Source organism: Sus scrofa, chromosome 3, assembly GCF_054392235.1.
Source record: "Sus scrofa isolate SSC_HxYL_T2T_F1_AM1 chromosome 3, Sscrofa_HxYL_maternal_Yorkshire_Landrace_v2.0, whole genome shotgun sequence".
Lineage (NCBI taxonomy): Eukaryota > Metazoa > Chordata > Mammalia > Artiodactyla > Suidae > Sus > Sus scrofa.
Window position 1 is genome coordinate 123,993,984 of NC_139385.1, and position 21,099 is coordinate 124,015,082.

At 52.4% G+C, this 21,099-nt stretch overlaps 2 protein-coding genes and 1 long non-coding RNA gene across 15 annotated transcripts; 2 read left to right on the plus strand and 1 right to left on the minus strand.

The window, feature by feature from the left end:
* The first annotated feature begins 254 nt into the window (after nucleotides 1-254).
* Nucleotides 255-3,946, plus strand: ZNF513 (zinc finger protein 513). 3 transcript variants are annotated; one of them, XM_085019864.1, is made up of 4 exons: nucleotides 255-392; nucleotides 934-1,092; nucleotides 2,094-2,681; nucleotides 2,773-3,946. In XM_085019864.1, exons 2-4 carry the CDS (start codon nucleotides 1,068-1,070, stop codon nucleotides 3,597-3,599), a joined length of 1,440 nt encoding a protein of 479 aa, XP_084875990.1. In that variant the 5' UTR covers nucleotides 255-392; nucleotides 934-1,067; the 3' UTR covers nucleotides 3,600-3,946. The 3 variants fall into 3 exon arrangements, with proteins under 3 accessions (XP_084875990.1, XP_020943347.2, XP_084875991.1); XM_021087688.2 differs by lacking the exon at nucleotides 255-392 and adding an exon at nucleotides 417-681; XM_085019865.1 differs by lacking the exons at nucleotides 255-392; nucleotides 934-1,092 and having other exon boundaries at nucleotides 2,127-2,264; nucleotides 2,371-2,681.
* A 109-nt stretch (nucleotides 3,947-4,055) lies between these two features.
* Nucleotides 4,056-10,826, minus strand: SNX17 (sorting nexin 17). 2 transcript variants are annotated; one of them, XM_021087689.2, is made up of 15 exons: nucleotides 10,652-10,826; nucleotides 10,114-10,188; nucleotides 8,972-9,089; nucleotides 7,577-7,641; nucleotides 6,920-7,030; nucleotides 6,729-6,819; nucleotides 6,488-6,575; nucleotides 6,174-6,243; nucleotides 5,783-5,875; nucleotides 5,485-5,688; nucleotides 5,224-5,349; nucleotides 4,984-5,061; nucleotides 4,779-4,853; nucleotides 4,651-4,692; nucleotides 4,056-4,557 (listed from the first exon to the last, which is right to left on the minus strand). In XM_021087689.2, exons 1-15 carry the CDS (start codon nucleotides 10,712-10,714, stop codon nucleotides 4,444-4,446), a joined length of 1,413 nt encoding a protein of 470 aa, XP_020943348.2. In that variant the 5' UTR covers nucleotides 10,715-10,826; the 3' UTR covers nucleotides 4,056-4,443. The 2 variants fall into 2 exon arrangements, with proteins under 2 accessions (XP_020943348.2, XP_084875997.1); XM_085019871.1 differs by having other exon boundaries at nucleotides 10,474-10,826.
* A 260-nt stretch (nucleotides 10,827-11,086) lies between these two features.
* LOC100736566 (translation initiation factor eIF2B subunit delta) lies at nucleotides 11,087-15,729 on the plus strand. 10 transcript variants are annotated; one of them, XR_014842454.1, is made up of 13 exons: nucleotides 11,087-11,319; nucleotides 11,516-11,559; nucleotides 11,804-11,939; nucleotides 12,134-12,340; nucleotides 12,855-12,937; nucleotides 13,125-13,216; nucleotides 13,456-13,570; nucleotides 13,764-13,840; nucleotides 14,035-14,137; nucleotides 14,372-14,499; nucleotides 14,624-14,801; nucleotides 15,185-15,365; nucleotides 15,490-15,729. It is a non-coding gene; the product is annotated as a translation initiation factor eIF2B subunit delta (long non-coding RNA). The 10 variants fall into 10 exon arrangements; XR_014842457.1 differs by having other exon boundaries at nucleotides 13,482-13,570; XR_014842455.1 differs by having other exon boundaries at nucleotides 12,137-12,340.
* The last annotated feature ends 5,370 nt before the right edge of the window (nucleotides 15,730-21,099 follow it).

The following is a 21,099-nucleotide window of genomic DNA, read 5'->3' on the forward strand; positions in this document are numbered from 1 at the left end:
AAGGGTGGATGTGGGTGGGTGTGTGTGCTCCTGCCTGCCTGCCTGCCTGGGGTGTGTGTGCACGAGAGGGAGAGGGGGCCCGAGCACTGTAACTCCCTGAGCTACAATTCTGGCGTCGCAGCACATCGTCCCCGGCTCCTGCAGTCAGGAATGAGTTCTTCCTCGTTCCTCCCGGGAGGGGTCGGAACCGGCCTGGCGGCCCTTAAAGACCAAAGGCAGGGGCAGGGTTTGACCTGCCCTTCTTGTTCCATCAGGTCCCTGATTGGCTCGCTCGCTTCCTTTCGTCACAATCACTTCCTGGTCACGCTGCGGACGCTCTCGCCCCTTCTGCCTTCCGCGAACTACGCGTCCCGTGTGGCTCTGCGGCAGCGGAAGCGGAAGCGAGTACGGAGGTACCAGCTGGTCTCCGTAGGGGGGGTAGGGGGCTCCATGAATGGACGCGGCGGCGGTGGCGGCGGGAGCGGCCTGAGCTGGGCACCGGGGCCAGGGCCGGGGGCAGCCCGGGGCCCGCGCCGCTGCATGGGGTCGGCCCGCGGGCCCTGAGAAGAAGGGCGGGCGGACAGGATTGGGAGGGGCGGGGCCGGACGGCCGCAGGCCGGAGGCGCGTCGGGCTGGAGCCGGTCACGATGCCCCGAAGGAAGCAAAGCCACCCGCAGCCCGTGAAATGCGAGGGGGTCAAAGGTCAGGGGTCAAAGGCCGCGAGGTGGGGAGGAGCGGGGGTGGGGTCAGTGGCGTGGGTTCAGGTCTGGGTGGAGGGGGGATTCCTGAGGGATGGGGTGGGCGGTCTGGACTCCTTGCTTCCCATCGAGGTACTGAGGGAACCCGAGAGGGTCTACGAGTGCGGGCAGTAGGGTCTGCGAGGGCTGGTACCCCGGGTGCAGATGATGGGCACGGTTCCCGAGGGAGAATCTACAAGCCCCTTCGCCTCTTCAGTGGATACCGAAGACTCCCTCGACGAAGGACCCGGGGCCCTGGTGTTGGAGAGTGATTTGCTACTAGGCCAGGATCTGGAGTTTGAGGAAGAGGAAGAGGAAGAGGAGGAAGGTGACGGCAACAGCGACCAGCTCATGGGCTTCGAGAGAGACTCTGAAGGTGGGTTTGGGAGACTTGGTTAAGGATTAGTGACCGCTGGAACCTCAGCCTTTAGGAGGCAGGTTGGAGTTTAGTGCCAGCGAGCAAGACACCGTTTCTTGCCACTACCGAGCGGGTTTAGTTTAGTTTGGGGCTAGAGTTCTTCGTTTGCCTAATGGTCCATCACTTTGTTGAGGTGAAGTTCTGGGGCCTGGTCCAAAGGTAGTATGAACAGGACAGTGGAGGAGTCACATGAAACAACTGGTTAAAAGCAAATGCCCTTTTCATAACCTTGTCCTGCTCCTGAGCCCATTCCTTATGAGAGTTTACTTTTAAGGTGTTCAGGGAAGCAACCTCATTCAAGCTAGTACTTATTCTCTTTCATCCACAGCACAGACTTTTGTATTGAGGTTTTAGTCTCTACCCTCAAGTATCCTCCCACATTCTTCCTTTTAATCTTATCATCACCCCATCTTAATTTGCTACACTACCTATCCACCAATGCCACTTATGAAGAATGTTTTTGAAAGTCATTGAGGGAACCTATAGAAGAGAAAAATCCTATCCTTTAGGCTTACGAGTGATGTTACATGCATTATTTTGTTTCCTCTTTCCTCCAGATTTTGCCTCTTGAGATAGTATGGAGCTGATTCTGAAATAAAAACTGAGAGTCCTTACTGACAGAGGGCCTAGAGAAAGGTCTCAGGCTTCTGCCTTGTGTATTTATTTTTATTTCCTTATCCCAAGAATCGGTTAATTACCTAACTGGTTATTGATTCATTTCAGTCTGTGATCCACTGTGAACCCTTGGTCTTTTTCCATTCAGTGGATCTATGTACAACTCTGCTCTGTCATCACTACATTAGTACAGGCTTGGAGGTAGATAATTCATGTTCAATTTTTAGGACCATTGAATTGAAGAAAAGGGTGGAGCCAAGCAAGTGGGGAGACCACAAGTGAGAAAGGGAGTTTCGAGCCTGGTCCTACCCTGTGTTGATGTTTCTTCTCATCTGTCTCACCAGGAGACTCTCTGGGGGCCAGGCCTGGGCTTCCCTACGGGCTGAGCGACGACGAGTCTGGGGGCGGCCGGGCACTAAGTGCGGAGAGTGAAGTTGAGGAGCCAGCCAGGGGTCCAGGGGAGGCCAGGGGTGAGAGGCCAGGCCCAGCCTGCCAGCTGTGTGGGGGGCCGACAGGTGAGGGGCCGTGTTGTGGGGCAGGAGGGCCGGGTGGGGGGCCCCCGCTGCCCCCACGGCTACTATACTCATGCCGCCTCTGCGCCTTCGTGTCCCACTACTCGAGCCACCTGAAGCGGCACATGCAGACACACAGCGGGGAGAAGCCGTTCCGCTGTGGCCGCTGCCCCTACGCCTCAGCCCAGCTCGTCAACCTGACGCGACATACCCGCACCCACACTGGCGAGAAGCCCTACCGCTGTCCCCACTGCCCCTTTGCCTGCAGCAGCCTGGGCAACCTGAGGCGGCATCAGCGTACCCACGCGGGGCCCCCCACTCCTCCCTGCCCGACCTGTGGCTTCCGTTGCTGTGCTCCACGTCCTGCCCGGCCTCCCAGTCCCACAGAGCAGGAGGGGGCAGTGCCCCGGCGACCTGAAGGTAAAAAGCCAGGGACCAAGGAACCTGGGACACGGGCAGGGGGAGTTTAGCGGTACTTGGATTCATAGCCCGGGTCTCATTGTCCCCACAGATGCTCTGCTGCTTCCAGATTTGAGCCTCCACGTGCCACCAGGCGGTGCCAGTTTCCTGCCGGACTGTGGGCAGCTGCGGGGTGAAGGGGAGGGCCTATGTGGGACTGGATCAGAACCACTGCCAGAGCTGCTGTTCCCTTGGACCTGCCGGAACTGTGGACAAGAGCTGGAGGAGGGGGAGGGGAGTCGGCTGGGAGCTGCCATGTGTGGGCGCTGCATGCGAGGAGAGGCTGGAGGGGGTGCCAGTGGGGGACCCCAGGGCCCCAGTGACAAAGGCTTTGCCTGCAGCCTCTGCCCCTTTGCCACTCACTATCCCAACCACTTGGCTCGGCACATGAAGACACACAGTGGTGAGAAGCCCTTTCGCTGTGCCCGCTGTCCTTACGCCTCTGCTCATCTGGATAATCTGAAACGGCACCAGCGCGTCCACACGGGAGAGAAGCCCTACAAGTGCCCCCTCTGCCCCTATGCCTGTGGCAATCTGGCCAACCTCAAGCGTCACGGTCGAATCCACTCTGGGGACAAACCTTTCCGGTGTAGCCTTTGCAACTACAGCTGCAACCAGAGCATGAACCTCAAACGCCACATGCTGCGGCACACAGGCGAGAAGCCCTTCCGCTGTGCCACCTGCGCCTACACCACGGGCCACTGGGACAACTACAAACGCCACCAAAAGGTGCATGGCCATGGTGGGGCAGGAGGGCCTGGCCTCTCTGCCTCTGAGGGCTGGGCCCCACCTCATAGTCCTCCCTCTGTTTTGAGTTCTCGGGGTCCGACAGCCCTGGGTGCCCCTGGTAGCCGAGCTCTCCATACAGACTCACCCTGAACCAGGTCCTTCTCCCTCAGGGCCCTACGGACGAGCCCTGACCCTCCTGTCAGTTTTATACAGATGGACCAGACGCCACCTTCTTCCTTCTTCCCCCGCTGGCCAGGGGCTCCACACAGACTAACGTAGGCACTATATGGACCAGCCCAAACCCCACGGGCAGGGGGCCCATGTGGACCAGGGGGCCTTGCCTTGACTGATGCGCTTCATAAGCTCAGTGAGAGGGGCCCTGGATTCACCTCCACTGCTCCCAAGGGTCATGGAGGAACTGGCTGGGGGTCTGCCCAGCCTCGTACCTGTTTATTTAACTTATTTCAGTGCTTTATAATAAAGGAAACACTAACAAAGCCATGTCTATGCTGAATTGGCAGTGGCACGAGCACAACTGGGCCTCACCCTTAGCACAGCAGTCCAGCTGTGATGGGGGGAGCAGGGGCAGTGAGAGGGAACCAGAGGTAGGCAGCAATCAGGCTGAGTTTAATGATGAGGAGCTGGGCCAGACTGTACACAGACCTCTGCCCATCCCCTTGGCTCATGGCCCTGAGAAGCCAGAAGCAGCCTGAGGGGAGCTGAGTTCCTCCCCAGGCAGGTAGCCATGGTCCCGTGGACTTTGTGCAAAATACTAAATGCTAATTTGGCATTGAGGGCCAGCTCTGAAAAGAGAGGGGCAATCTTTTTTGTAGCCAGCCCTGGGGGAGAAGGGTAGGTGGGTTAGGAGGCCCCTGGCCAAGAGGAGAAAAGGGGACAATAGAAAGGAAAATACCCCCAGCTTGGGGGATTCAGGCACAGGGCAAGTTTCTGAACACTCCTCCAGGGTAGAGGGCAGACATCCGGGCACTGGAGATCACAGATCCTCATCTCCAATGCCCTCGAAGGCGAAATTGCCGTGGACATCACTGGCACTGGCATCTGTACTGGGAGTGCCAATTCCCCTCAAGCTTACGGCACTCAGCTTGCTCTGCAATAAAGGCAGGGTCGGGGGTCAGAGGGCTGGAGCCTCCCTGAGACCCTCTACAAACACCAACCTCACCAACCCTGGTAGGAAACTCACTGAGAGTTTGACCATGGTATCCCGGCTGGCGTCAGGTGACTCCTGGGGAAGAGGAGGCAGAGGTGTTAGGGGCCTCACTGGGGGAGGTGAGGCCAGGGCTGGGTTACTGACCAGGGAGTGGTACTTACAAGCAGCGGTGGGGACTTGACTGCCTGTTGGCTGTCTGAGCGTCTCAGGGTGCCCCCGACCCGCCGGCGCAGCATCTGGGGATGGAGGTGAGGGGCTGATGGGGGCGGGTCTCTCCCTTGGGAATCCCAATCCTTTCCCCTCCCTCGGGAGGAGCATGACACCTGGGACCAAAGGCAGGGAGGGCACAGCCACTCAGCTGCTTACCTTCCTGATACTGCCACCGGATTTCTTCACCATCAGTTCATCTACCATGGACTGCAGGCAGATGCTCATCATGATAGCCTGGGGGCAAGCAGAGGGCTCAGCCTGACTAGAGTGGTCGTCCTGAGCCCTGCACCCCTAAGACAAGGGCTCCCACTCACATGGAGTCCTGGAAGCCCTAGACCTGGCTATCTAAGAGACGGTGCAAGGGGCTCCAGAGGAGGCCTGAGGGTGGGCTCACACCTGGGGGCTGGTGATGGTCACCCACTGTAGCCGGTCCTTGCTCATGAGGTATTCGAAAGCCAGTTCCAGGCGCACCTCGCCCCGGCCCCGGCCTGGGCTGCTTGTGCCCCCGCTGGGCAGCGGCACCTGGCAGAGGAGGGGACTAGGCTGAGTCCATTCCGACCAATCCCCCTCTCTCCCAGACCCACTCCAGTCCATGCCCCCAGCTCCAGGCTTGCCAGGCTTCCGTCCCCAAGGCCTCCCCCTCCTACCCCAACTCACAGAGGAGGTGACCCGCCAGCACCGCATGCGGGTGACCCGGAAGGAGCCTTCACGGAGCTGCTGGCCAGGCAGGCGGAGCTGGAGGCTGAGCTCACTATTGCCTGCGCTCACCACCACCGGACAGTCCTTCTCCGGGAAGTCAGCCACACAGGCATCAAAGCGCAAGTAGCCATAGTGCCGCAGCGTCTGCGCCAGCCGCAGGAACTGAAACCCAGGCACCAGGCGGGGCAGTCAGGAGGGGAGGCGGGGCAGCCCGGAGGAAGCAGCCCCCGGAGGGAGACAGGGAGGCAGGGCTCACCTCCTTCTTGGAGACCTTCTCCTGCAAAGATTTGAGCTGCCGGTGCTGCTCTTTGGTGACCAGGATCCACCCACGCTCGATGTCTGATACCGTCTACAGTGGAGACAAGGGGTGGGGGGGTTCGGGGCTCCCAGTCGGAAGTGCAAAAAAGTGTTGGGTTACCTCTGTCCAGCCTGACCCCTAGCCCCACATCTGAGTGAGCTATTGGCAGAGAGTCCTTGATCGTATCAGCTTATAAAGCAGGGAGAGGAGAGGCTGTGCCAGATACCCTGAGAGTGTTCTAGGAACTCCCCCATGAACTGGGAGTAAAGACGCACAAGGGATTTTCTTGGCAGAGGGGGTCACCAGAGTCATTTTCAGGGGAAGGGTTCTGAGGCAGCTCCAAGCTCACCTGAGCATAAAGCAGGTTCAGGCCAACCCGGTTCTCCATGACATCGTCATCATAGGCAGAGTCCCAATAACTGTGAGGCCAAGGGGTGGAAAGCGGGTAATGGGGCTAAGTTGGGGGAAGGCAGGAGGTAGAATGGAAAAGGGGCACAACAGGAGCATTCTGGAACTGCTGGGCTAATGGTGACAGAGCGGAGGAAGCTCCGGAGGCCTGGTACAAACACCCAGCACTGCCCCCTTGTCCAGATGATTCTGTCTCAGTACGTGGCCCCATAAGCCAATCCAGCACCCTCTCCCTCCTCCAAGCCCAGTCCTGACCTCTTCCTTAGCACAATCTTATACTCTTGACTTCGAAGACTGGTAACAGACACATAAGGCAGCTCAAACTCTTGCAACTTCCGTACAACTATGAGTTTAAAAAACAGAAAGAAAGAAAAAGGAAAATGTCCTTAGACTTGAGGGAAAGAGGCCCTGAGAAAAATGCCACCATCTTGGGGGAGACAAGGAGGCAAATTCACTACTGGAAACAGAAGGAAGCAGAAAGTCCAGAGAAACTCACATGAAAAGGCTCCATCCTCTTTTTCTCGAACCAGAAAGAGACTGAAGTATCCGATCAAGTCATCTGGAAGATCCAGCTTTGCAGCCACAGCCTGAGGACAGGGAAGGGAGTACAGCGCATCATCCTGGGTGGTTGCAATCACCCCGAGCCTGGGAACCTGGGGTGCAGGGGGAGGAGGGGCAGTGCCTCACCTCCAGGACATCCTCAGTTTGATCTGAAGTTAGCACGTTGACCAGAACTTTCTGCCCGTTGCTGAGTAGCACTTCCAAGGAGACCTCTTCTGTGGGTACCTGCTGTGTCTCCTGGTTGTGAACATACGTGGGAACGGGAGGCACATTCTTGTTAACAACATGCTCAGTGTCCAGCTCTGACCTCTTCCCAACTGTCTATTTCTAGGTCCCTCTGATGCCTTTATTCTTTTTTCTGTCTTTTTGCTATTTCTTTGGGCCGCTTCCGCGGCATATGGAGGTTCCCAGGCTAGGGGTCGAATCGGAGCTGTAGCCACCGGCCCACGCCACAGCCACAGCAACGCGGGATCCAAGCCCGCGTCTCAGATCCAAGCCCGTGACCACAGCTCACGGCAACACTGGATCGTCAACCCACTGAGCAAGGCCAGGGATCGAACCTGCAACCTCATGGTTCCTAGTCGGATTCATTAACCACTGCGCCACGATGGGAACTCCTGATGCCTTTATTCTTAGCGGCTTAATTACAGGCTGGGTTTCCTTGATTTCGGTGGCTCAACAGAAGCCCCATTCCATAAAGCTGCCAGGACGACTCCTCTGTAGCCACCTCATTAAACCAACGTGGGTCTTTCCTTTAAATCTTGGCCCCATCCAAAGCCTTACCTGTTGTGCTCGACGCAGGAAACTATTGAAGGTCTCACTGCTCCCAAGCAATGGGTCTTGCCGCACTGTGGGGGACACGAGAATGATGTTCTACCACCTTAGGATTCCCTCTTGTCCCTGCTGTCCAGTTCTCTTCTTGATAGGTCCCCCAGACCCCATTTCCTGGGCTGATGGTGGACAGTCACATCTCCCAGCCGGCCTCACCTCTCACTGTTTGCATAAATTCTTCACCTGCCCCACCCCTGGCTACCATCTAGTTGAGTCCAAGCTATAGAACCAGGGAAGTAACAATGTTTTTTTTTTTTTTTTTTTTTTTTTTTTTTTTTTTTTTTTGTTTGTTTGTTTGTTTTTTTTTTTGTCTTTTTGTCGTTGTTGTTGCTATTTCTTGGGCCGCTCCCGTGGCATATGGAGGTTCCCAGGCTAGGGGTTGAATCGGAGCTGTAGCCACCAGCCTACGCCAGAGCCACAGCAACGCGGGATCCGAGCCGCGTCTGCAACCTACACCACAGCTCACGGCAACGCCAGATCGTTAACCCACTGAGCAAGGGCAGGGACCGAACCCGCAACCTCATGGTTCCTAGTCGGATTCGTTAACCACTGCGCCACGACGGGAACTCCAACAATGTTAATCTAAAGCACATCAGATACAAATTAAGTTCTCCCCACAGATCTAAATTACTCTAACACTACTGCATATCATATCAGTGTTTCTTGGAGTTCCCGTCGTGGCGCAGCAGGAACGGATCCAATTAGGAGCCACGAGGTTGCGGGTTCGATCCCTGTCCTCGCTGTGAACTGTAGTGTAGGTCACAGACGTGGCTTGGATCTGGCATGGCTGTGGCGTAGGCTGACAGGTGCAGCTCCGATTCGACCCCTAGCCTGGGAACCTCCATATGCCATTGAGTCCGGCCCTCAAAAGACAAGAAAAAAAAAATATATATATGTATGTGTATATACAAATTATTTTGCTGATACCTAGAGAACACTTGGATGCTATTTACTTTGTCTTTTTAGAGCCACACCTGCAGCATATGGAAGTTCCCCAGCTAGGGGTCGAAGCAGAGCTGCAGCTGCCAGCCTATACCACAGCCACAGCAACTCGGGATCCGAGCCACATCTGTGACCTACACCACGGCTCACGGCAAAACTGGATCCTTAACCCACTGAGTGGGTCCAGGGATCGAATTCACATCCTCATGGCTACTAGTTGGGATTGTAACCCGCTGAGCCACTACGGGAACTCCAACTATTTACTTTTGGTAATTAAACAATACATCAAACAAGAGGCCTCCCAGATCTAGAAACTACTTCAGAACCTTCTACAGAACCAGCTGCTTTGAGTCTCTCCCTGGAGTCCTCAACAGAGTCAGCCTAAAGTTCCCTCCAACCACTCACCGGCTTGCATGTACTTCTCTAACTGCTCTCTTCTCTGTTCTACCTCAGCAGGGGTCAGAGAGAAAAGCTTCTTTGGGGGGAATGCAGGAAGCACATTGGCCCCATATTCCTTCCGAAGCTATTTGGAGAAAGAGATACAATTCTTCACACAAACACAGCAAAAGAGAAGAGGCAACACACACTCATAATGTCCTCCTGGGCTTTCCTTCCCCTGCCTCAGTTCCTGCTCCCCTGTGTCCCCTGGTCATCCAGGAAATGAGCCCTTTGGCAGAGGCAGCATCCCAAGGGAGCGCTGTCCTAGATACAGGTTCTTTCCGATCTTACTGTGTAGAAGTCAGCCTCTTCACAATACGGGGAGAGTTTGTAAAGGGCCTGGGTTTTGGGAGCACCTTGATGATCTAGCAAGGCTGTGTTCACTGAACCCTCACAGGAAGCAAAGGGCTTTGTAAGAAAGGTTTGTGTGCACAAACAAGTAATGGCTAAGTATGTTCGCGACGTGTCTTAGGACTGAGAGGGACTTTGCAGATCAACAAATCCATTTTTCAGGTGTGAAAGCCGAGGCCCAAAGAAATCAGGTAACTTGCTTAGGGCTGCACAACCAGTTATGAATAGAACCAGGACGCTGTACTGAGTTAAATACAGAGCTCACAATTTGGTGTGGAGAACGGAGAAACATTACATCATCGACACATACGGATAACTGGAACAGCTACACCCACTCAGGTGAGTCAAGGAACACAGAAGGAAACTGGTGAATGGTTTGTATGAGCAGGGAAGAGAGTTTCAAGTGGCAGCTCAGATGACAGAGGGAAAGTGCTTTGGCAGTGGAGCGGGGAAGGGTCGTCGGTTTCTCCATGCACGGACAAAGGCAGTGTACAGGCTGTGTAAGGAGGGGACCAAGAAGCAGGAAGGAGGATGTTAGTACAGGGAGGCGCAGTTAGAGGCGCAGATTCGTGGGGAGTCCCCTGGAAATGTCAGACGATGGTAAGATAAAGCACCAGATCCAACATGGCAGTGATTATGGTAGTGAGTAAAAGGGAACTACAGCCCCCGGGAAAGCGACGAGGGGGAAAATGGAGACACTGATGCCCAGGTGTAGGAAAGGGCTTGAAGCTGCCTCAAGGCAGGAGTGCTAGTCCCACCTGCTCGTGCAGCCCCAGGAGCTGACTGTAGCGCACTCGACAGTGCAGGACTCCATTCACGTGAATGTTATAGGCCTGAGGACACAAAAACAGGCAAGCATTTTAAGGTCGCGGTCTGGGCGACCCCCTTGAGAACCCTGGCCGGAAGTTGCCTGGCACAGCTCTGCCTGATTAAGGCGCCGAGATCTTCCGAAGGTTGCCAGTCTGTTTGCCCCGGAGCCAGGTCCCAAAGCAGAAGGACCGGTCCCGGGGAAACCCGGGCGCTCGGGCTGGAGTCTTCCTCCCCAAGAGGCCAGTGACGCCCACCAGAGTAGCCGCGGCCCAGTCGAGGGAGGTGACGCGGCGGAACAAAGGACCTACAGGAGCTGGGGAGACCTCTGGACGAATCTGAGACGTAATATAAGCTCCCAGCGAGGCCATCGGGAGTTGGCGGCCAGTGACCAGGCCCGAAAGGCGGCGGCCAGACCTCGGAGGCCGCTCGGAGGGCTCCGGCCCGTTATCCCCGCCCCTGCCCGGCCGGGCTCCGGCCGCTCCTCACCACGTAGGCGGAGCCGCCGCTGTCCCCGCTGCGGGACTCGGTTTCAGGAATGGAAAAGTGCATGTTCCCTGCGGCAGGGCCCGGCCGGGCTCCGAACTGTGAGGGCCGCAGTGGCTTTGCACGCTCGCCTCCGCTACTCAGCGCGTCCCCGAAGCTTCGCTCGCCATTTTTGGGCGGGGGGGGGGGCCGTTGAGATCCGAGGAGGGAAGGACTGGAGACGTCCGCTCTGGGGCGCAGCTTCCCGGGGAATCCTGGGAACTGTAGTCTAAAGGGCAAGAGCCTACTGCCGGGATTGGGAACCCAGGTTTGACTGGGCCCTTATCGCGACCCATAGCCCGGGCGGAGCCGCAGAGCACGTCGGGGCTTGTAGTCCTCTGGGTGGGGGAGCTGCGCTCCGCAGCTGTCGGCCTTGGGGGCGCTCTGGTCCCTGTGACTGCAGCGGGCGGAGCCTAGGACGGGTGATGGCTGCTGTGGCTGTGGCTGTTCGCGAGGGTGAGTGAAGGGGCGGCCGCACAAACAGGTACGCGAGCCGCCAGGCCCTGGGAGGCTACGGCTGGGCCCCGAGCCCCTCTCGGCCCTGTCGTTCGGTTCCGGCACCGCGCGGGAATCTGGTCCGCGGTGTCTCGGACGCACTCCGCCCTGCGCGTCGGCCTGTTCCTGCGGGAAGGGTGCGTGCTCTCTCCTCCCCCCCGCCGCCTTTGATCCTGCTGCGCACTGCGTCCCCACGCGGATCCCTGGCTCACCTCCCGCCTGGTGGAGGAGCCGTGGTCATGCGGACCCAGCAGCCAGCTGCGTCGAGTACGAGCCCCTCTAAACCCTTCCGGAACCTCTCTGATTCACTTTGTGCCCTGTTTTCTGATGCAGACTCGGGATCTGGGATGAAGGCGGAGCTTGCTTCTCGGCCAGGGGTAAGTGAGGGTGCCCTCCCAAGCCGCCTGTCAAGCGCTACGCAGGAGGCAGTGTCAACTTATAAGCCTTATTGGTAATGTGACTGCGATCCTGGGGGAAAGGCTTCCATCCCTGTGGGCTGTTAGCTTGTAACAGGTAGCTGGTAAGAGTTAAGGAGCATTAGGGACCTTTTGGGAATCCTGTAGTGTTTATTCGTTTTTTGAAATGGTTGGGAAAAAGCAGTATTTTATGTCTGTGTCTTAGGCAGGGGGGAGGGAGATGACCCAAGAAGAAAAGCTGCAGCTTCGGAAAGAAAAGAAACAGCAAAAGAAGAAACGGAAGGAGGAAAAGGGGACAGAACCAGAAACTGGCTCTGCTGTGTCTGCAGCCCAATGTCAAGGTGCGGGGGCTTTTTTAAAGGGCTGGGCTGTGGAGCTGGTAAAGGGATGTGGCGGGAGAGAAGAAGGGGAGACAGGACAAAGTTGGTTGGAACAAGTGAAGAGAGACAAAGTTTAGATAAACAGAAAAGAAGCTTTGGTTGGGGCATAGATAGTACCTGCCTGGAGCTTGGGCACCTCTTCCATCTACCCTTAGTAGGCCCGACCAAAGACCTGCCAGGACCGGACAGTCAGTTGGGCACTGCCAAGGAGAAAATTCCAGCAGGTCGGAGTAAAGCTGAACTTCGAGCTGAACGGCGAGCGAAGCAAGAGGCTGAGCGGGCCCTGAAGCAGGCAAGAAAAGGGGAACAAGGAGGGCCCCCTCCTCAGTCCTGCCCCAGCACAGCTGGAGAAACCCCCTCAGGTATTTTCCCATCGTTTCAAGACCTCTGTTGGCTCTCCATTCCTGAGTTAGCTAGGGCTTCCCCACTGAAAAGCAGCTCTTCTCTCCCATTCTTCGCCTTGGTTCCCAGTTCTCTCCCCAACCTTGTCCTCCCCCTGTTTATTTTTATTTTTACTTTGTCTTTTTAGGGCCACACCTGCAGCATATGGAGGTTCCCAGGCTAGGGGTCGAATCGGAGCTGTAGCTGCTGGCCTACGCCACAGCCACAGCAACACCAGATCTGAGCTGTGTCTGCAACCTATACCACAGCTCACGGCTGTGCCGGATCCTTAACCCACTGAGCAAGGCCGGGGATCAAACCCGTGTCCTTATGGATGCTAGTTGGTTTTGTTACCGCTGAGCCATGACCAGAACTCCCCCTGTTTCTTCTACTCTTTTCTCCTCCACCTCAAATTTTTTTGATGTCCCTTATAACCCTGAAAGCAAATTTCTCATCATGAGCTAGTGTCTTGAAAACACGTCTGTTTTCTTCTAGGAGTGAAGCGGCTACCTGAGCACACCCAGGTTGATGAACCCACACTTCTGAGAAGGCTTGTTAAACGGCCCGAGCGACAGCAGGTAGGGAGTGGGTTAGGTGTGTGGCCAGAAAGAGCCTAGGGAGGGAGGAAAGTTGCTCAGGGCAAAGGGAGACCCTGGGAAAGGCTGGGTATTTGGGTCAAAGTGGGCTCGCTGTCTCCTTCCCTCCCAGCATCATCCCATAGTTTTAAACTCCAGGCTCTTGGTCCTGTTCTTCTGTTTTGTCCAGGTTCCAACACGAAAGGATTATGGCTCCAAAGTCAGTCTCTTCTCCCACCTACCCCAGTACAGCAGACACAACTCTCTGACCCAGTTTATGAGGTAGGATCTTATGATGAAGTTGTCCGATGAGCTTTTAAGTCTGAGAAGTTTTAGACATCCTGTTTTGAAAGCGAGGGAAACTCGAGGTTGGATCTGTGGGAAGAGGCATGAACACAGGGCACAAGGCTAGAGCAGTGGGGTTGCCTGTGCTAGGGTAGGAGGTTCCTTTTCATCAGGGGCAGGTGGGCAGCAGGTGCTCAAGTTCCCTTGCAAAGTGTGTGACACCGCCATCCCATCAGCATCCCATCCTCTGTGATCCACCCAGCCATGGTGCGGCTCGGCCTGCAGTACTCCCAGGGCCTGATCAGCGGCTCCAACGCCCGGTGCATCGCCCTGCTTCGTGCCTTGCAGCAGGTACGTCCTATCCTCTTCCCTCTTAGGAGCCAGCCTCACCTTCCCCAACATTCCCTCAGCGTCTGTCACCCCCACGATCTCTGGGAGAGCGGGGAATGACTCCACCCGTGAAGACTTGTCAGAGAAGCTTTTTACCCTGTCCCCCTTTCAGAGACTTTTGTCAGCGGGCATTTGCACCTTGTGTACACTCTAGGTGATTCAGGACTACACGACACCACCCAATGAAGAACTCTCAAGGGACCTGGTGAATAAACTAAAGCCCTACTTCAGGTAAGGACAGCCCCTGCCTGTCCACTCCCATCCCCCACCTTGATCAGTCCTTTTCAGGGGACCCTTTTTTCTTTGCTTCTCTGCCTCTATGGTCATTTTTGGTTTCCCATCTTTTTTTAAAAAAAAGTGTCTTTAAATGCAAAAGCTTTGTGAGTTGTGAAGAGTTGCACCGATGTCCGGTGTTGTCGTTGTAGCTTCCTGACTCAGTGCCGCCCCCTGTCAGCGAGCATGTACAACGCCATCAAGTTTCTGAACAAGGAGATCACGGGTGTGAGCAGCTCCAAGCGGGAAGAGGAGGTGATGAGTATGAGGCATGAGCAAGGCATGCACTTGGGGAAGAGAGCTGGAAACACGTTGGAGACTTCCAGGAGGGGCAGTGCTCTGTTGGCCTGGTCAAGGGTTGGTGGGGGGGGACTGTTTGAGCTGGGCCCACTTTAAGCCCATCATTAAACGCATATTCCAGCCTCTGGCACAACTATCAGGGGAAAGATGGGTCCGTTTCTTCTTCCCTAAGTATCTGACTCCATTTAGGCCAAGTCAGAACTTCAAGCAGCCATTGATCAGTATGTGCAAGAGAAGATTGTGCTTGCAGCTCAGGCGATCTCACGCTTTGCTTATGAGAAGATCAGCAACGGAGATGTGATCCTGGTGTATGGATGGTAGGGGCCAGACCTTGTGACCAAGAAAACTGGGGCGTGAAATGATCTGAAGAAGAGACTGCCCTCGAGCCCTTTCGGAATGAGCTGACATTTATAACTGAATCATCCTCTCCATTCACTCCAGCTCCTCTCTGGTGTCACGCATTCTTCAGGAGGCCTGGACGAAGGGCCGGCGGTTTCGGGTGGTAGTGGTGGACAGCCGGCCACGGCTGGAGGGCAAGCACACGCTGCGTTCTCTGGTCCGTGTGGGGGTCCCAGTCTCCTACCTGCTGATTCCTGCAGCTTCCTATGTTCTCCCAGAGGTGAGGGCAGAGGAAAGGGACTCCAAAGTTGGAGTAAAAGCGTGTGCTCGTCTCTCAATGTTGCCATTTAGAAATCTTAGAATTACATAGCCGTGTTTGCATCTAGAAGGAAAAACATCTACAGCATTTTATACAGCACGTCTAGCTCTTGCACGAACCTGACTGAACGAGAAGCCATCAAGGAGGAACAGGACAAAAGTGACTTCAGAGTTTAGTTTTCCTGTGGGTGGTAGGCTGGGTCAATGGGCAAGTGTTTTCCAAGAGCCATCTTTAGGATTTGTTATTCATTGTCTTGCTACTGCTGTCCTGGGTAGGAGCTGGGAATTTTAATCTGCACTTGATCACACATGGCCTTTTTTCCCCCTTTCTACTCTCCACAATAGGTTTCTAAGGTGCTATTGGGAGCTCATGCTCTCCTGGCCAATGGGTCTGTGATGTCACGGGTAGGGACGGCGCAGCTGGCCCTAGTGGCCCGGGCCAACAACGTGCCAGTGCTGGTCTGCTGTGAAACATACAAGTTCTGTGAGCGGGTGCAGACTGATGCCTTTGTCTCTAACGAACTAGGTAAGGAGGCCCAGAAGGGCAGGAGAGAAGGTTCCTGGGACCTAAGAAGATTTGGGAGGGAGAGGGGAGGTTGAACTACAACTTGCCTTCTGAAAGGCCATAAAAGGCACGCCTCCCATTGCAGATGACCCTGACGATCTGCTGTGTGAGCGAGGAGAACACGTGGCCCTGGCTAACTGGCAGAACCACGCATCCCTGCGGTTGTTGAATCTGGTCTATGATGTGACCCCCCCAGAACTGGTGGATCTGGTGATCACGGAGCTGGGGATGATCCCTTGCAGCTCTGTACCTGTTGTCCTACGAGTCAAGAGTAGTGACCAGTGAGTGGGGGAACACTGGGTTAATAAATGACATACTCCCTACACTCAGCAATTCCGCTGCCTTTTATCTCTTTCGTCATCACCACCACTCAGGAGCCCAGACTCCCCAGCCCCTCTTAGCACCTGCCACCAACCTCAGACAAACTTGCACGGAGAGGCTCTCAGGTGATTAGCTCCATGCCCATGCTTCGGGGCCAAAGTGAAAATCAACGTGGAGACCAAAAACTATCCAAATCCTCAGCCATGTGTTGGGCATCTATGTGCCAGACACTGAGCTAGATACGAAGAGGAATATCACGAGGGCCAATAAGAGTCCTATCATTAGTATTTTGGTATTACTGTTCTATTAATGTTTATATTAAATTAATGCATTTATGTTTATATTAAATACATGTCAGTATATTAATATCTAGTATCCCTAGTGTTGAGTACTTATCGTGTGTTGGAAACCATTGTGGTCCTTTTCTTAGGCCTTTAGGAGAATTAATACAACTCTATGAAGTGAAATTTCACAGAGGAGAAACCTGAGGCACAAAGCGGTGGTTATTTGTGGGGCCACACAGCTAAGGAACAGAGAGGTTGGGTTACTTCCCAAGGTAACACAGTAACTAAACTGGCCTGTGATCTCCGGCATTCTGGATCTAGAGACTCTGCCCTTCATTTTTTTATGCTGACTGCTGTTAAGGAGCACGCATGATGATAGAGGGAGACAAAGCAATACCTACACTATGAGATAATTCTACTAGTAGTAAGAACAGAGCTCCTTGGGAACAGCCGAGGATGTTGTCAGGAGATCTAATGAGGCTGGAGAAGACTTCACAGCTAACATCTCATCTGGTCCTTGAAGGAAAAGAAGTTTCCCAATTGGAAAAGAATGGGAAGGCAGATGAGCAGAGGAAATAACCAGAAAGACGGAATAGGCATTAAAATGGCCACTTCTGTTGCATCAAGTAGTGTGGTTAAAGCTAGAACCGAGGCATGTGCGGGAAATGAGTGACAAAGCAGCAAAGGCAGGTTGGATTGGGTCCAGGTTGGGAGAGACTAGCTATTGTGGTTAGCTTAAAAAAAAAAAAAAAAAGGACATTCTTGCATCGTGTGTGTGTTTTATTGAAAAATTTCAAGCAGCACAGAAATACAGTGAACTATACAAAGACTCCTTATCACCAAATACAGTTATTATCAAGATTTGCCACATATGCTTTCTTTTTGTTCCCTCGTTTTCCTTGCTGAAGTTGCATTAGAGCAAATACCAGTTGTTATAACATTTTACTCCTCCAAACTTCAGTATGTCTCTAAAAAAATATGGAAGCTTGCCATGTCATTATGCTTATTACAGTCTTCCTTACAGAGGTCCAAGCCATAATCAGATCTCCTCAATTGTCTCAAAAATGGCTTTTTATACTTGGTTTGTTTGAATTAGGGTCCAAACAATTCCATATGTTACATGTGGTTATTATGTCTTAAATTTTCTGTAATCAGAAACAGTCTTGGAGTTTCCGTCGTGGCTCAGTGGTTAATGAATCCGACTAGGAACCATGAGGTTGCGGGTTCGATCCCTGGCATTGCTCAGTGGGTTAAGGATCTGGTGTTGCCATGAGCTGTGGTGTGGGTCAAAGACGCGGCTCGGATCCTGAGTTGCTGTGGCTCTGGTGTAGGCCGGTGGCTACAGCTCCGATTAAACCCATAGCCTGGGAACCTGCATATGCCGTGGGAGTGGCCCTAGAAAAGGCAAAAAAACAAAAAGCGAAAGAAACGGTCTCCTCACTTCCCTTTTTTTTCTTAGGTATTGGCTTGTTTCAGGAACAGGGGGATTGCATTTCATACTGCCTCACATCAGGTTGGTTGGGCCATTTTCGGTGATGAGTGGGTCCAGGTATTTATTTATTTATTTTATTTATTTATTTTTTTGGCTTTTTATGGCTGCACCCGTGGCATATGGAGGTTCCCAGGCTAGGGGTCATATTGGAGCTACAGCTGCCGGCCTACGCCACAGCCACAGCAATGCCAGATCCGACCCGCGACCTACTACATCACAGCTTGGCAATGCCAGATCCTTAACCCACTGAGCAAGCCCAGGGACTGAACCCTCGTCCTCATGAATACTGAGCGGATTTATTACCACCGAGCCACAACAGGAACTCTGGTCCAGGTGTTTTAAAGTTTCCCAAAAAACTTTCATTTAATGGTTTCATCCACTGCTGATTACTGTCTGAATTATTTCATTGGAGGACACAAAATCATAAATTTTTTTTCTTAATTCTATCATTCCACATTTACTAGCTGACAATCTTCTACAAAGAACTCCCTCTCGATGTGGAGTAAAGGAAACTCCTACACTACTGGTGGGAATGTAAGCTGGTGCAGCTACCATGGAGGTGCCTCAGAAAACTAAGAATATTAATAATATTGCTAAAGTGCTAATCATCAAGGAAAAAAAAGAAAACTAAGGATGGAGTTACCATATGATCCAGCAATCCCACTCGTGTATTCACAGCAGCACTATTCACAACAGTTGAGACATGAAAACAGGGAGTTCCTGTCGTGGTGCATCGGAAATGAATCCGACTAGGAACCACGAGGTTGTGGGTTTGATCCCTGGCCTTGCTCAGTGGGTTAAGGATCCGGCATTGCCATGAGCTGTGGTATGTAGGTCGCAGACTTGGCTCGGATCTGGCGTTGCTGTGGCTCTGGTGTGGGCTGGCAGCAACAGCTCTGATTCATAGCCTGGAAACCTCCATATGCCATGAGTGCAGCCCTAAAAAGCAAAAAAAAAAAAAAAGACATGGAAACAACCTAACTGTCCCTTGACAGATGAATGGATACAGAAGACATGGTACCAAAACAACAAAAACAAAAATTAGAAAAAAAAAGGATAGCACATATATTGAATACTACTCAGTCATAAGGAACAAAATAATACCATTTGCTGCAACATGGATGGAACTAGAGATTATCATAGTAAGTGAACTAAGACAGAGATAAATACTGTATGATGTCATTTATATGTGGAATCTAAAACATGACACAAATGAACCTATCCTCAAAACAGAAGCAGACTCATGGATAAGAACAGACTTGTGGTTGCCAAGGGGGAGGGGGGGGTTGGGAGAGGAATGGAGTGGCAGGTTGGGGTTAGCAGACGTCAGCTGTTATACACACAGAGGATAAACAACAAGATCGTACTGATAGCCCAAAGAGCTATATTCAATATCCTGTGATAAACCACAATGGAAAAGAATATTTTAAAAAAGAGACTGTGTGTGTATATATATATCTGAATCATTGTACACACAGCAGAAATGAAACAACACTGTAAATAAACTATACTTCAATTTAAAGAAATAAAATCCTGGAGTTCCTGTAGTGGCTCAGTGGTTAACGAATCTGACTAGGAACCATGAGGTTGCGGGTTCTGTCCCTGGCCTCACTCAGTGGGTTGAGGATCCAGTAAGGCTAGTGGCTACAGCTCCAATCAGACTCCTAGCCTGGGAACCTCCATAGGCCACAGAAGCAGCCCTAGAAAAGACCCCCCCCAAAAAAATTAAAATATATATAAAAAAATAAAATCCTCTTAAAAAATCCCTCCCTATTATTAGTTATTATTCTGAATTATTCATAATGGAAAGGCAAGATAAATGCTTAATTCTTTCAATTCCAGTTTTCAGGAATTTATCATGTTACTTCTAGTAGCATACGATGAGTAGTTTTTGAATTTTTGGCTTTTTCTCTTTTCATAAATATCATTATGGGGAATTCCCGCTGTGGTGCAGAGGATTAATGATCCAGCTTGTTTCTGGGGCATTGCTGGTTTGAGCCCTAGGCTGACTCATTGGGTTAAAGATCTGGCATTACCACAGCTGTGGTGTAGGCTGCAGGTGCGGCTTGGATTTGATCCCTGGCCCAGGAACTTCCATATGCCAAGAAGGTTTCAAAAACAAAACAAAACAAAACAAAAAAAAAAACAAAAAAAACCCTCATAGTCTTTTTTATATATTGAGCATACCACTCAGTCATCAAATTTAAGCAGAGGTTCAACAGGGTCAGCTCTCATAGAGATTAGAGGCAGAGAAACAGATCAGTCAAAAGATTGCCTAGGAGTTCCCATCATGGCTCTATGGTTAATGAACCCGACTAGTATCCATGAGGACACGGATTCGATCCCTGGCCTGGCTCAGTGGGTCAAGGATCCAGTGTTGCCGTTAGCTGTGGTGTAGGTCGCAGACATGGCTCGGATCCCATGCTGCTGTGGCATAGGATGGTGGCTACAGCTCTGATTCGACCCCTAGCCTGGGTACCTCCCTACATGGCCCTGAAAAAAAAAAAAAAGACACACACAAAAAGATTGCCTAGGAGTTCCCATTGTGGCTCAGTGGGTTAAGAACCTGACATAGTGTCCATGAGGATGCATGTTCATGTTGCTGCAAGCTGCATCTTAGGTTGAAGATGCAGCTGGGATCCAGCATTGCTGTGGCTGTGGCTGTGGCTGTGGCTGCAGCTCCAATTTGACCCTTAGCCTGGGAACTTTCATATGCCCCAGATTCCACATTTGCACAGTTGGAAAGAAAAAATAAAAATAGAAAATAAGAAGTTCTGGGAGTTTCCGTCACAGCTCAGTGGTTAACGAATCTGACTAGGAGCCATGAGGTTGTGGGTTCAATCCCTGGCCTTGCCCAGTGGGTTAAGGATCTGGTGTTGCCGTGAGCTGTGGCGTAGGTCGCAGACTCAGCTCGGATCTGGTGTTGCTGTGGCTCTGGCGTAGGCCAGCGGTTACAGTTCTGATTCGACCCCTAGCCTGGGAACCTCCGTGTGCCGAGGGAGCGGCCCTAGAAAAGGCATAAAGACGAAAAAAAAAAAAAAAAAAAAGAAAGAAAAAAAAAAAAAAGAGAAAGAAAACAAGAAGTTGCAGCGTTCCTGTTGTGGTGCAGTGGAAATGAATCCGACTAGGAACCATGAGGTTGTGGATTCGATCCCTGGCCTTGATCAGTGGGTTGGGGACCCAGCGTTGCCGTGAGCTGTGGTGTAGGCCGGCAGCTGTAACTCTGATTGGATCCCTAGCCTGGGAACCTCCATATGCCACATGTGTGGCCCTAAAAAGAAAAAAAAAATTTCCTATATATCAAAATCACAAATACAGCAAATTTTGGTCCAGCAATTCTGGCTCTAGGAATTTATGGAGCCATATGGTTGCACATTTGAAGTAACTTAGATACAAGGTTATTTATAGCAGCATTGTTTATCAGTGCAAAAGACTGGAAACCACCTAAATATCCACTAATGTTAACAGAGGACTAATTCAATTATACTACATTCATATAATTATGTACTAAGCAATCGAAACAGATAAAAATTTTTATATACGGAAATGAAACATTTTCCAAGATACACTCATTTAAAGAAGCAAGGGGTAGTTCCCG